Source organism: Diplotaxodon limnothrissa, linkage group LG7, assembly GCF_057381915.1.
Source record: "Diplotaxodon limnothrissa isolate DT_005_m linkage group LG7, D_limnothrissa_male_GT1.1, whole genome shotgun sequence".
Taxonomy (NCBI): Eukaryota; Metazoa; Chordata; class Actinopteri; order Cichliformes; family Cichlidae; genus Diplotaxodon; species Diplotaxodon limnothrissa.
The window spans coordinates 29308635-29323332 of NC_140602.1; the positions used below are offsets into that span (position 1 = coordinate 29308635).

Sequence of the window (14698 nt, forward strand, 5' to 3'; positions counted from 1 at the left end):
ACAGCAGGTTAACGAGACTATGAAAGCCACGATCAATGGAGCTCTGACACCAGTATTCACCATGGCAACAGGTAAACACCGAGCAGCTCCTCGTTTGAATCGGGTGGCATTTATCTCACAAACAGGAGACTGAAGACAGAAACGTGGACGACTGTCCACAGTTCAGTGAGCTCACAGACGCCCGACAGAGCGCTCAAGTCACACCACTTCATACCAGTTTATAATTTACTGACACACAACATTTTCAGCTTTCATTTAATAAAACAAGCACACAAACAACATGTTTCATTTTCTTCTTATTCACTCATGAAAACATGAAACTTTAAATCACTCTCCACTCTTCACCTTGAACTCTGACCTTCAGACATGTGGCACACACACACGCACATCAAATGTCAGTCTTGGAAGCTAGAGCGAGGTTATCAAAGTAATAATGACGACATTTGAACTGCGCTGTGATTGGCTGAAGTGGACTTCAGCAGCGTTAATTTTAATTCCTGTTTAAATATTCTCATTCAAACACTAACATCCTTAAAAGGCCACATCACCTCAGTCCATTCTTCTTCTATCAAATAAAATCTAGTGGTCGTATCCGCTTGCTCTGCCTCCCCGTATGTGTCTGCTGTCGCTGTGTCTCATTTGTGGCCCCGCCCACTCTTCCTCAGGCACTCCATAGCCTTCAGCAGTCCAGCGTGGTGAGTAGCGAGGGAGGATCGGAGGAGGAGGAGTTCTCCACGTGTCCAGCGTTGTGGCGCCTGGCCTCCACTGAGGGTTCCCCACACGGCTATCCTCCAAGTGTGGCGGTCTCCTCCACTGATTATCCGCCTGAGGACGTGTCCATCGATACGGGTTGAGCGATGGTGGAGGAGGGGGGAGAAAGTCACCCTGAGGAGGGCGGTGATGAAGGTGGACGTTCCCTTGTCGTGGAGGTCTTTTTTCATTTGAAAAAAAAAGAAAATATTTTTATTCATATTTTTAAATATATGGAAAATTGATAATTTTTTTGTTTTATTTAAGAATATACACACACACACACACACACACACACACACACAAGATTATATTTCAATCATTTAACCCTTTAAGACCTACCATAGAACCAAGTCCGCCAGAGCTAATATTATATTTTTACATGTTGTAGTGCCATTTTTGGGAACATTTCAAGTTGATATACATCAATACAACCATTATAGCCCAAATTTCAATAATATGTATGCATTAAGTGCATAGTAATTACATAAATTGCAGAAAAGTGCAATAAACTACAAAAAAATTAAAATCGTTTTTGTTTTTTTAACATATATTTCTAGTTAGAGAAATTTAAGAGGCTTATCCCTCAAAACTGTAAATACAAAAAAGTTGCACAAAATAGTTTCCCACCACAGGAAATTTATTTTGAGTGTCTTCATAGTTTTATTTTTGAAATACACCAATTTTTATATACTGCAGGAAAAACGAAAATAAATATTATAGTGTAAATTTGCAAAAAAAACAAAACAGCATATGCATCAAAATAAACTATTTCCAGCAGTGTAATATGAGTCCTAAGCATCCCAGAAACGATACAGAAAGTCATAAAGTCAAACACAACTTTTAAAAACACCAGTATAGGCTCATGAGGCCCTGATGGTAAAAAAACTACATTTCCGCAAAATGACGTCACGTCCGGTTTCGGGCAGGTCATGGCGGACATGCGATAGTTCGCGCTGATGGACGTAGGTAGTGTTATGAACAGCTGATCGGATCGGCAAAGCGTGTTTCTGGAATATTATGTTTTTGTTGCTGCAAGTGCTTTTTATGCAGTCTTTGCAAAGCTATACGTGGAAGGAAACTGTGACCTAGATATAAGTACAACTCCTCCGGTTTCATATGCAAAAAACATTTACTGCGCTAGCTCACGTGGTTGCAGTGCTACAAGGATTTAAAAATAGTTACGCAAAACGGAGGATGCCCGCTTCGACCGGCTTTAAAGGGTTAAAAAACTTTATTCACTTCTGTAATGAGTGAATTTGAAAGCAGCAGGATGTAATGATGATTCTCTGACGTTTATTAAACTTGGTTCCTTCCTTCTATGACTGATGAACATATTCAGGTGTGTCGTCCTACCTGTGGTGCCGGGACTTTTGAGCGTGTTCGCGCCTCTTCTGATCGCAGTCATCGCTTGGCAAGCTGGAAAGCGGGCGATGAACAGCTTGACCTCTCATTGGCTCCTGCTCCACCTCCTCCATCCCTTCGTTACTGTGACAATGGACCAGAAAGAGTCAGGAACCAATCAGAGCGCAGCAGTTAGTCGGCATGACGACTCAGAGCAAGACGAAAATGACAACTGTAAATACAATTTCTAAAGGCGAGCTTAGACTGTGGTTAAAAATATATCAGATATGTATTTCTAATATTTTATTTGTACTGTAATAAATAACCAAATAAAATTGAAGAACATTCGTTTTTCCTCAAAAGAAACTTTCACAAACATTTTGAGTATGGAAATGTGTTGATTGTTCTTTGATGAATAATTTGAGATATTTACATTTTTAAATGTTTTTGTCGTGTTTTAGTATTTTTTCTCTTCATTTTTAATATTTTTATTATTTCATAGCATCCATCCATTCACTTCCGCTTATCCTTTTCAGGGTCGCGGGGGGCGCTGGAGCCTATCCCAGCTGTCATAGGGACAGAGGCGGGGTACACCCTGGACAGGTCGCCACTCTGTCACAGGGCCAACACACAGGGACAGACAACCATTCACGCTCACACTCACTCCCACATTCACTCCTATGGGCAATTTAGATTTTTCAATTAACCTATCCCCACTAACTGCATGTCTTTGGACTGTGGGAAGAAGCCGGAGTACCCGGAGGGAACCCATGCAAACGCATAGCAGTTAAACACAAATATTTTAAAATATTCTATGAAAACTTCTGCACCATTTAAATATTTTGAATTCATTCTGATTATGAAAACACATGAAGGGAATTTCTGTTGATATTTTACAACATTTTAAACTTCCTTTAACCCTTATATTCATAATTTATACTGTAAAACAGTCCAAGTCCAACTTTTTTTGCGCCCTGTACCAGTTTATGTCCGACAATATTTTCACGGATTGGCCTTTAAGGTGTCGCAGACAAATACAACAAAATGAAACTAGTACTGGTATTAAAAAAAAAAAAAGATTTATTCGTAACAGACGGGAAAAGACCCAGAGAAACCGAGTTAACGATAAAAACAACTTAAAAAATAACGATAAAGACCCCCAAAAATCCCAAAAAAACATAATTTCACACCCGAGCCTCAACTCTCGCGGCCTGGTACCAAACGCCTCATGGACCAGCCCCGGGGCTGGGGACTGCTGCTGTAAAATATTTGAGACTGTTTAATATTCTTTTTTTTTTGGCTGTTATTTGATTTTTTTGTTTGCTACAAAAAAATTAAAGTTGAAATATTTTTGTCTTTAGGATATTTCTAAAGAGTCTATCTGTTGATTTTGAATAATTCGTGTGGGTGCAGTGAGTGGGGGGGAGCCTCACCTCCTCCTGCGCCCGTGCTGCAGGTCATGCAGGTAGTTCTGCCTCTCGATGGCGTGACCGCGGGACAAGTTAAACACTGCAGAGAGAGACGATGCTTACACATGCTTCACACGTGAAATATGAACAGTGTTGGGAAGGTTACTCTTCAAATGTATTTCACTACAGATTACAGGATACATGGCCCAAAATGTATTTTGTAACGTATTCAGTTACGTTACTCAATGAGAGTAACGTATTCTGAATACTTTAGATTACTTAATATATTATTATGCTTTTTACAACTACATGAATGTACTATTGCTGTGTGATTTATTACTATTACTGAAGGTTAGTCGCCATACCAATACCGACTAGATTTTTAAATCTTAATACAAAATGAGTAACAGTAGGTGGACATTGGGTAAGGCTGCACTTTTTGCAGCGATCTCGTAAAACTATTCCACGCGTATATAAAACAGGTCCGTGGCTCCGAACCGTAGTAAAGGGACCTCTGGCTAATACGTCGGGTTCGTGTCGGGCTCGTAGCCGAAAAATAGCTTTACCGTATTTCCCGGACTACAAAGCGCACCTGAATATTAGCCGCACAAGCTAAAATCAGGGGAAAATCCTGTTTTGTACATACATTAGCCGCACCTGACTAAAAGCCGCAGGTGTTTCAATGTTGACTTATCATATGTAAGAGAATATGCACAAAGGGAATTGTCAGGAAAGAGATGGCTGTTTGGAGACACACCCCTTTTATTAATATTTTGAAAAACAAGTTATGGGTACATATTTGCATAACTTTTTAGGTATAGGTACAAGTAGCGGTAATTACAAGTACGAAACATGTACTGTGCTTCATAAATGAGTAACAAATGTAGTACATAACAATAACCTACAGCACACCAGAAAAATAGACTCAGGTGCAGTGACATGGCTTTAACAAGAAGAAAAGTCAGTCATTCACCATCTTCCTGCGCACTAAAACCACCAAAGTCCTCTTCTCCAGTGTCGGATACAAACAGGCTCAGGATGGCTACGTCATCCACTCTCAGCTTCTTTCCTTCGTTGTCACTTTCAAAACCAAAGAAATCCTCGTTGTCAGTGTCGGAGTCGAACACCCTCTGAAGGGCCGTGGCGGTGTCCTCCTCTCCATCATGCAGCAGTCCAGCCCTTCGAAATCCGTTGGTGATCGTGGATGTTTTCACACTTTTCCACGCTGTCAGAATCCACCGGTGGAGTTGAGCATAACTTGCTTTTCGCAAGTTTATCGCCGCTCGTCATCCACGACTCCCGCTGAACGCGTAGCGTTAATTTGAAGTTTGTTTTTCGCGTTACTTGTATGGCACTATGTTGCCTGGCGGATGGACACGTGACCAACATACCACTCTTGAACCCCGATCCTTCCGCCAGGCAACGTAGTGGCGTACAACAGCGGAACAAACAAAACAAATCGTCTTACGATATGACAAAAATCATGGACAATCCATAGAAAAGCTGCACCTGACTAAAAGCCGCAGGGTTCAAAGCTTGTGCAAAAAGTAGCGGCTTATAGCCCGACAATAACGGTACTTTGTTGTCTGGGTCAACTTTGCTAGCGAGAGACAGAGAGAGGCGTTGAAAGGCTGCTCCAACGGAACTTATTGTTTCGGAGGAAAACACGAGCACAGCGTACAGTCGAGTCGAGTCCACGGCCTCTCTGTGTGAGGATCTAAACGTATTCTACGCTAGATTCGACACAGCGAACACCATGAGACCGGACAGTGTGCGCACCGCGGATGACGTCAGTGCGCACACTGTGTCTGAGGAGGATGTGCGGAAGTGCTTCAGGAAGGTGAACGCACGCAAAGCTACTGGTCCGGACGGGATTCCCGGCTGCGTCCTCAGGTCATGCGCGGCTCAGCTGGCTGGAGTGTTCACACACATCTTCAACCTTTCCCTCTCTCTGTCTGTAGTCCCAGCCTGCTTCAAAATGGCCACCGTCGTCCCTGTACCCAAATCCTCCACCATCTCCTCATTGAACGACTGGCGACCTGTAGCCCTGACCCACATCGTAAGCAAATGCTTCGAGAAGCTGGTCAGGGACTTCATCTGCTCTGCACTACCCGACTCACTGGACCCTCTACAGTTTGCATACCGCCACAACAGGTCCACTGATGATGCCATAGCCCTGACACTACACACTGCCCTGTCACACCTGGAGAAGAGAGACACGTATGTGAGGATGCTGTTTGTAGATTACAGCTCAGCATTCAATACCATCGTTCCCTCGAAGCTGGACAGGAAACTGCAGGATCTAGGACTGAGCAGCTCCCTCTGCAGCTGGATCCTTAGCTTCCTGTCTGACAGACGCCAGGTGGTCAGACTGGGCAGCATCACCTCATCCCCCATCACACTGAACACTGGTGCTCCACAGGGGTGTGTACTGAGCCCTCTCCTGTACTCACTCTACACCTACGACTGCACAGCCACTAACAGCTCCAACATCATTGTGAAGTTTGCGGACGACACTACAGTGGTGGGTCTTATCACCAACGGTGATGAGACGGCTTACAGGGAGGAGGTCAGCGCCCTGACCCACTGGTGTCAAGACAACCATCTCACCCTCAACGTCGCAAAGACAAAGGAGTTGATAGTGGACTTCCGGAGGTGCAGAGAAGTACACACCCCCATCACCATCAGCGGCGCTGCTGTGGAGAGAGTGAGCAGCTTCCGGTTCCTTGGTGTACATCTGGCTGAGGATCTTACGTGGTCAGTACACACAAACAAAACAGTAAAGAAGGCGCAGCAGCGCCTCTTCTTTCTCAGGAGACTGAAAAGATTCGGCATGAGCCCCCGCATCCTCAGGACCTTCTATCACTGTGCCATTGAGAGCATCCTCACTGGATGCATCACCACCTGGTATGGCAACAGCACCGCCTACAACTGCAAAGCTCTCCAGCAAGTAGTGCGGTGCTCTGAACAGATAATTGGAGGTGAGCTTCCCTCCCTCCAAGACATCTACAGGAAGCGCTGCCTGAGGAAAGCGGGGAGGATCATCAAGGACTCCAGTCACCCCAGCCATAAACTGTTCAGACTGCTTCCATCAGGAAGGAGGTTCTGCAGCATCCGGTCCCGAACCAGCAGACTGAGAGACAGCTTCTTCCACCAGGCCATCAGACTGCTGAACACGTCATAGACACCTCAGCTTCACTACTGGAACTTCAACATTATGCACTCCACACTGTATATAAATGCCACTTGTTTTGCACATATTCAACTCTGTATATTTTATATATTTTATTATTATTATTATTTTTTTTTTTTTTTTACTATTTAATTTGTAAAAATGTGTATACACACACACACACACACACACACACACACACGTAGGAAAATATTTAGTATACACATCCAGAAATGCATATACTATTATATATTGTACATATATTTATTAGTTTCAGGTTGGCCATTCTTGTATTTTGCTCGTTTGTGTTGTTGTGTTTGCACATCTCTGTTGCTTGTGGGGCTCGCACACAAGAATTTCACTCGCATGTGCTGTGCCAGTGTGCCTGCACATGTGATGTGACAATAAAAGTGATTTGATTTGATTTGATTTGAGTCTTAACAGCTTACTTACAACTGGGCTCGTCAGGCACTCTTCTTGGCTGCGGTGGTTATTATTCTATTTACATGCTTCCAGCTCTCGTTTCTGGTGGGTCATTTGTTGAATAATAATTTAAAAAAATATTTCTTCACGTCATTATGCGGCTGCAAGTAGTGGTGACATGGGCCGTGAGATTGAGAAACAGGCATTTGAGCCTCTTAATGTACTCATGTACTCATATGTTGTATTTTAAATACGTAACGCCGATACATGTATTCCATTACTCCCCAACACTGAATATGAAATATGGACACAAGAAGCCGACTCACGCTGCACCGCCTCCCTGGGGTCCATCCCATCCACGTCAATCAGATACCTGCAGGTGACACGTGGCAGTTAGATCCCGCCCACACCCTTGAGTCCAGCCAACCAGCAGGCTTAAGTTTGTACATACCTGCAGATCAGGTACCCGGTACGGTTCAGGCCGTGGGTGCAGTGCACGCCAATCAGCTTATCTGCAGGAGACACAAGCCACAGTTAGAGCTCAGATCGCACTTCTTCTACTGTGGTTTCCTATTAAAGGACACAATGCCAATCGCACACGATCTCATTCATGCAAAGCCTAAAAGTCATGTGACCACAGCCAGCATGACGGGTTTGATTGAAGTAGGAAACCAGCAGCTCCTCGTCATGTGACTGCTTGAAATCTGACCAATCAGCTGCCTGCGAGCCTGAAGTCCCAGCAGACTTCCTCCTCCTCCTCATCGGAAGAGGAGGAGAGCTCCTGTGAGACAGCAGCTGATTAAAATGCTCAGAGCTGATTTTCTTCCCAAAAGTCCCCAAATCTAAAATCTGAGCAGCCTCAAATCTGCAAAACATGGCAGTCATGCAGGAGCAGCAGAGCAGCAGGAGGTGAAGGAGGAGATCAGACTTAAACCTGTGTCAGCGAGGGAGGTTCACAGTAGCTTGCTCTCACCGTTCTCCTTATTCTCCCGCAGGAAGCCGCAGACGGCGCGTTTGAAGCTCAGGATGGTGTCATCACTGGGAACCTCGTGACCTCGCGTGAAGATCTTCACACACAGCAGGGACCTGGGAATGTCCTACACACACACACACACACACACACACACACACACACAGTTTACTTTATCATCATCAGAAAGCTGCAGTTCCTCTAATGTCCAGATAAGGCTCTGAAAGAGAATGAACGCCTGGAGAAAATCCATCTTTTATATACATTCTGTGGGATAAGCAGTGCGTCTGTCTGTGTGTTCGTGTGTGTCTGTGGTCAGGTGGAATAATAGCAGCATAATCAATAACACTGATCAGTAAACACAGACTTGATCGATTTGTCTATAAATGCAAGATCTTGTGCTCACCTCGAGCCTGTAGTAACGTGTGGTGAAAGTGAGGTCGATGATCAGCCCAAGCTCCTCCTCCTCGCTGCTGACAGCATCTAGCAGCTCCCAGGGGCCAAACACATCAGAGTGCGGCAGCTGGCGGTTCAGAGACTGCACAGAAGAAGAAGAAGATTATGATCATGATCATGAGTGACGCTGAGCGAGGCATTTGTGGGGAGGAAGCTCAGATGACACACTGACCTGCTTCAGAGGAACTTTGAAGGCGATGAATCGAGTCCCGCGGAGGCGTTTTCCAACCGGCGAGTAATCGAGCCACCTGCAGGACACGAACAGTCAGTCAGCATTGTCATGGAAACCTGAAGATGCCCGATTCTTACTTCTACTGCCGTTACTCTCACCTGAGAGAGAACTTTCACATTAACATCTCAGTTTAAAGATACGGTTATAGATGTTCAAAGACGTTCCCAAAATAACAGTGAACTTCCATGTAGCTTTCCTGTAGCTCTTTTAAATAACTCTTTATTTACTTATTTCACACACAGCTGAATTTTTTAAAATAATCTTTAGAAATAATCCACTCGTGTTTCCTTTGCAGGGGTGGCTGCTTGATGATCACAGATTACACATGAACGCTCAGTGTAAAACCCTTTAAACGTCACATCGGTGACGTCATTATGATCATGCGCTAGATGTTTATTTTTTATATTTACCTGCGGGTCATTATTTGTTTACGTGTGTGATGATGTAATCGCGGTTACTCGTAAGACCGTGCGCTGGTCATGAGGTCACACAGCAGCAGACTGGAGGCTCTCAGGTTCATGAAGCTGTTATTAATAACCGTCTTTGTAATAAACCCCGGACTCTTAGTTATACCTGTGCATGCGCGGAGCTGTAGGCTGACACGCACCTGTCAGGTATGCCGTTCTTCTTCGCGGATCTGGACATGTCTCCACTGCTAGACGTTAGAAATAAAAGAGTAAAAGCTTGAACCCAGCGGAAGTCCGTCTCTGACCACGTGTCTCTGCCACGGCGACTCGGAGCCGGACCACAGCTCCTCCGCCGCTGTGTCGCTCCGCTCGGGGGTAAAAAGGCGGATTAGGTTATGCTGTGCTCTGGACGGTGTGCGGTGTCACGGAAAGTTGGAGCAGTGTCGCAGCACCAATACTGCCGGCGCACACGGATGACGCAATGACAGCCGCTCTGGCGCCTACCTGCCGCCAGACGTCGCACCTGAGAGACTAATCACAGACAGAGGATACGAAAAATAAATGATCTCAGATCAATCCAGGTTATTCCGGATGAAAACAATAAGATTTACTCTTTTAAAAAAGAAATGTGGAACAGCTGTTTTCAGAGGAATATTTCTAGTGCTTGTCCTTTGTTAACAAAGACGGAAATATTGTAATCTCAGAATAAATTTTGACACACTTCATCAGACAACATTATTAAAAATTATAGCAAATTCATTATACTTTTTGGAACATTATATTATATTATATTTTTACATTAATAAACATCTCATCCAGGAAAAAAAAACAAAAACAAAAAAACAAAAGCAAATAGTAGAAACAGGAGTTCTGATGTGATCTTTGTGGTTTTGAAGTAAAGACAGTGTTGAAACAGTTTCAGGCATTTATAGAAAATAAGCAGCAGTTATGGTTTAGTTTCCCGGATTAGTCTTTCCTAAAATCTGGTGTCTTAAAATTTTGGCTGAGGCGTCATTTTGACTCCTAAAAGTTTCTGATGATCATGTGCATCTATCAAAGTGTCACTGTGGTACACACCAGGGGCTATTGTAGGATCAGAGCTTTGGGGGTGCTGAGCACCCAGACGGCTTGTGAAATGGGACGGTCTAGCCTCCGTTGCGCTGCCCAGGTTGCCTAGCAACCATAACACTAACAACTGGAAACGTTTCATACAGCTTTATTTGACAGAAATGAAGGAGAAAATCTTTTGTTCGTGTGTTTGTTTGTTTCTACATGAGCTTTGATTTGATAAGTATCAGAGGCTGAGACCACGGGACTGTGAAATCATGATTATTGGGCTTCACTTCTGTACTGAACAGTCATTTAAGATTAGCTAGTAAATAACAATTAGCTGATGTTGTTCATGAGACTCAAAGTCATCTCACTTTGGTAATGTAAATATAATATGGCCAATATTAAAGTTATAATTTCAATCATTATTAGTTATTACAGCAGTAAATGAACTCTGTGTCAAATACTGAGCTTCAGTAAAGATTCAAGCTGCATTTGTTTATATTATTTATATTTTCTGTCACCTTAAATCTTCACTCAAAGACAGGTTTCTTTGACACTGTATATATATAACTGTGTTATATATATGAGAGACAAATATTGTTCTTTTAATATGTTGGCATTACTAAATTTGTCTCAGTGCTTACTTTAAATATCCATAAAATCATCACATTCTCTGTAAGATTAACGTCAACTATTGAACCAAATTAGTACAAACATCGCTAATGTCACATAACTTTGCCGACATGTGGCTAACAGTAATGTTTTAATGTTCTTCGTTATTAAACATTCACACATAAATAAGTGACATAATATTCAGTACTTACTTTTAAAAGTTTACTCTTCGGCTGCCCCTCTTCCGCCGTTTTTTTTCCGGCAAAACTATCCACACCAGGGGCGATTTTAGCCCATTTTTGGGGTTGCTTCAGCATCTCCAAAAATGAATCAAAGCACCCCCAAAGATTTCTTACTTTTTTTGACAATATTTGCTGTTTGTGTGACACACTGCTAAAAATATAAAAAGCATACAGTACGTAATTGAGATGGAACATTTTAACAACAAAAGTATGTATAAACCCCCCCCCCCCCTCCCAAAATGGTTTGTTCCAGCTCTCCCCTGTTCTGGCTCTAGCGCCGTTGCTGCCAGAGCGATGGTGGCTGAGACGCAGCGGAGCAGAGGTGTGAGTGCCTGGCTTAAAACAGGACATATTAGCTGCATTTAACCTTCTGTTACTCTTTATATAGTTGGTAGGAGTCAGACCATGTTTCTTTTTACTGAAAAACATTACACCAGGTAACCAGGGTGTAAAAAAACTTGTTTTCCAGCGATGTTTGCTACCCTACAATTTGTCCTACACTGCAGTAAAATCAGTGACATTTGAAAACCTAAAACTTAAAATTGTCCGTAGCCTGCTGTTGTTACCACTGTCCTGTTTTAAATCGATACTAACTAGCTAACTGACCGAATGCCCATTAACCTTAGAACTCCTGTTGTGTGTGTGTGTGTGTGTGTGTGTGTGTGTGTGTGTGTGTGTGTGTGTGTGTGTGTGTGCGTGCGTGTGTGTTTTGGGGCCACCCTGGGGCGCACACATGTCAGTGCGCCCCAGGGTGGCTGTGACTACAATGTAGCTTGCCAGCACCAGTGTGTGAATGTGTGGATGACTGGATGCGTAAAGCGCTTTGGGGTCCTTAGGGACTAGTAAAGCGCTATACAAATACAGGCCATTTACCATTTTTTTTTGTACAGAGAGACAGCCAGGTTCATAATGGATATAAGGAAGTTGGTTTTGTTTTTTGTTTTGTTTTTTTTTAAAAGGAGCCACATTCAGGTAAAAGTGTAAAATCAAACGATCCGTCAATCAAGAATAATGTTGGATCAGTGTTTCAATATTTATATCTTTTATTAGATATTCATGTGGTTTGGTTATTTTCCTTTTGGTTGAAAGTAGACTGAGAGAGGACTTTGTGTTAGCGATTTTAATAGTATTTTTTCATATTAATGTAATTTATCATCTAATTGAATACAATCTATTTGTGTATGATTGTCAGTCCAAAGAGGGAGAGAGGAAAGAGGAGAACGTGAGGAGAAAGTACAAGGTCAGGAAGAACCAGGTAAGAAAACAGACAGGGAACAGTGACAGGCAAAACAGAAACTGTTAAACTGACAAAGAGAAAAAACCAGATTTTACTCAAACAATCTGGAAGTTGTGTCCTCCCTATATTAAAGCTGCTGTACAGAATCTGCAAAACAAACTGGGTTGAAACATTTGACCCTCTTTAACAACATTCCAATATAACATTATCATTGATTGGGGAGATTAAAATTAATAATATATTTTTATGTGGTTCAACCACAACTCTACTAAAACCTCAGCCAGTAATAGGTAGGCCAACTTTTGGACTGTCCAGTTGTCTGTATGACTGCTGCGGTACGTGCGCCACATTTGCGCACTATCAGAAAGAGCCAAACGGCCCTGGTGGAGTGAGGAGCTGTAAAGAGAAGTGCTCTGTTTCTAAAAATGTTAAACTTTTTACAGTGTGTACCACCTGAAAGTACCACTATGAAAGCATGAAACCCATAAATCTTACAACACAAAATTTGTATTATTAAATTAGATTTTTATTTGTAATAATTTATTCTGTTTTGGGAGTGTTTTCTTTATGTATATGTATTATATTATACATACACCTTAAAAGTGAATCTCTGTCCAAACAATGCACTCAGTTTACTTTTTACTCACTATGAGCATCACTCATTATTCTCCCCCAGTAATTAAGGTTAGGATATGTTTTCTTTTTTATTCCAATCCATTCTTCTTTTGTAGCATTTAAATAACCTTGATCAGATTTGATGGTTTTGTTACAGACTTTTCAGAAAAGTGTTTTGCTTTTCTTTCACAAATATGGGGATTAAATTGTGTTAAAATGTACAAAACAGTGATGTCATGTTTTGAGACGAGGACCCAGGCACAGAGAGACTTGATGAATTTAAGAATCTTATGATTTATCTTGCCTGGCTGGGCAGCTCTCTGGGTGAAAAGCTCTAATCCTAGAATTGCCCCTGGTTAAGCGACTGGAAAAGAAAAATTTAATTTAATATATTTATTTATGTTTTTTTGTTCATTATTTGTTTGTATAATTGAAGACTGTTAAATGAAATTAATGAGTGGATTAATCCCAGATTATCCCAGATTAAGAAATTACATCATCAAAGCAGTGAAACATAATAACACATGCATAACAAATAATAAAGGAATTCAAGGATCAATAAAAAATGGAAACAATAAAACTACCTGAATAAATGAGTAAATAAAGAAATATTATAAAATAAATAAATACTTGAATAAATGAATGATAAAACGTTATAAATGTAATACAAATAATTGCAAATATGTAAATAAAGCAAATCAAGATATGAATCTTTTTCTTCTTCTTCCAAGTGCTTCCTTTAGGTGGTGCCACAGTGGATCATCTGCCTCCATCAATCCTTTCTGTTTGATTTATTTTGCCTGAAACAAATATTTAAATAAAATCAGAATAACAAATAGATGGTTAAATTGATACATTTAAATATCTAAGGATTCCCAGAGTGTGGACCAAAGGTGCCGCAGGTGGGCTGCAGTAATAACTGAAGGTCATTGTAGTATTAATCATTTATCGCCAGCAGCGTGTGATTTTTATGTCATTTTAAATAAAAAATGTGTAATCACTGTGACAGAATTAAGATCTTTGATTGGGTCATAAATGTGTGGGACAGCAGCATTCTTGACTTTAGGAATGAGTGATCTAATTAAATAGTGAGGAATAGATAAATAGATAGAGGCCATGATGGAGGGGTCAATCAAATTAGATGTGTGGATGTTGGAGGATGAGATTCCCACAGAGGATCAGTTTGGAAATCAAGGCGGGAATTAAAAGAAAGACATACAGAGAGAAAGAAGGAAGAAGAAGACATAGAGTGAATATCTACAGAAATTAAACAATAAATAATTTTTTACTTAAATATTTTGGAGGGATATGCAAATGTCTATTTTTTTAATTATTTGTAAGGACTACATTTTGTATTTATAAATGATCAACTTCTTGTTTTTTCTACTGAATTAATGTTTTTTTCTGTTGTGTGTGGGAGCAGCCGACCTCATCGAGAATTTCCTTTGGGATGAAGTCTGATGAATTAAAATGAAATAAAGACGGGTGTTCGTGCACATATGTGAGCGTGTTCAAGGATTCCTGGAATGCTTTGATTTGTTTACGTGTTATTTTTTATGGACACCTTGTTCCCGTGTGCGGCAGGAAAAGCAGGTTTCCTCTGAGGCATGAGATGCTGATAGGTCAGGCGTGTGACCTGTGATCAAAGTTTACGAGCAGCTGACAGATTAATTCATGAGTGTGACTACAGCAGACAGCACAGCGCAAACAGCTACGTTCCTCACTCACTTCAATCTCTGCAGCAGTCAACCTTGTCCAGACTCCACCACATTACAT

The 14698-nt window shown here is 41.7% G+C and overlaps 1 protein-coding gene across 1 annotated transcript; it reads right to left on the reverse strand.

Annotated features, from left to right (window-relative positions):
- Positions 1-252: 252 nt before the first annotated feature.
- Positions 253-9587, reverse strand: dusp11 (dual specificity phosphatase 11 (RNA/RNP complex 1-interacting)). Its single transcript, XM_085357865.1, has 9 exons — positions 9364-9587; positions 8697-8772; positions 8475-8606; positions 8072-8195; positions 7550-7610; positions 7425-7471; positions 3528-3603; positions 2107-2238; positions 253-931 (listed from the first exon to the last, which is right to left on the reverse strand). The coding sequence occupies exons 1-9, from the start codon at positions 9399-9401 to the stop codon at positions 580-582; spliced, it is 1038 nt and encodes a 345-aa protein (XP_085213991.1). The 5' UTR covers positions 9402-9587; the 3' UTR covers positions 253-579.
- Positions 9588-14698: the final 5111 nt, after the last annotated feature.

Excerpts from the sequence above, each read along its gene's own strand:
- dusp11 (XM_085357865.1), bottom strand. The coding sequence starts at position 9,401 with ATGTCCAGATCCGCGAAGAAGAACGGCATACCTGACAG. Across the intron at positions 8,773-9,363 it reads AAGAACGGCATACCTGACAG|GTGGCTCGATTACTCGCCGG; the intron begins GTGCGTGTCAGC and ends CGTGTCCTGCAG. Across the intron at positions 7,611-8,071 it reads GCGGGAGAATAAGGAGAACG|ATAAGCTGATTGGCGTGCAC; the intron begins GTGAGAGCAAGC and ends TGTCTCCTGCAG.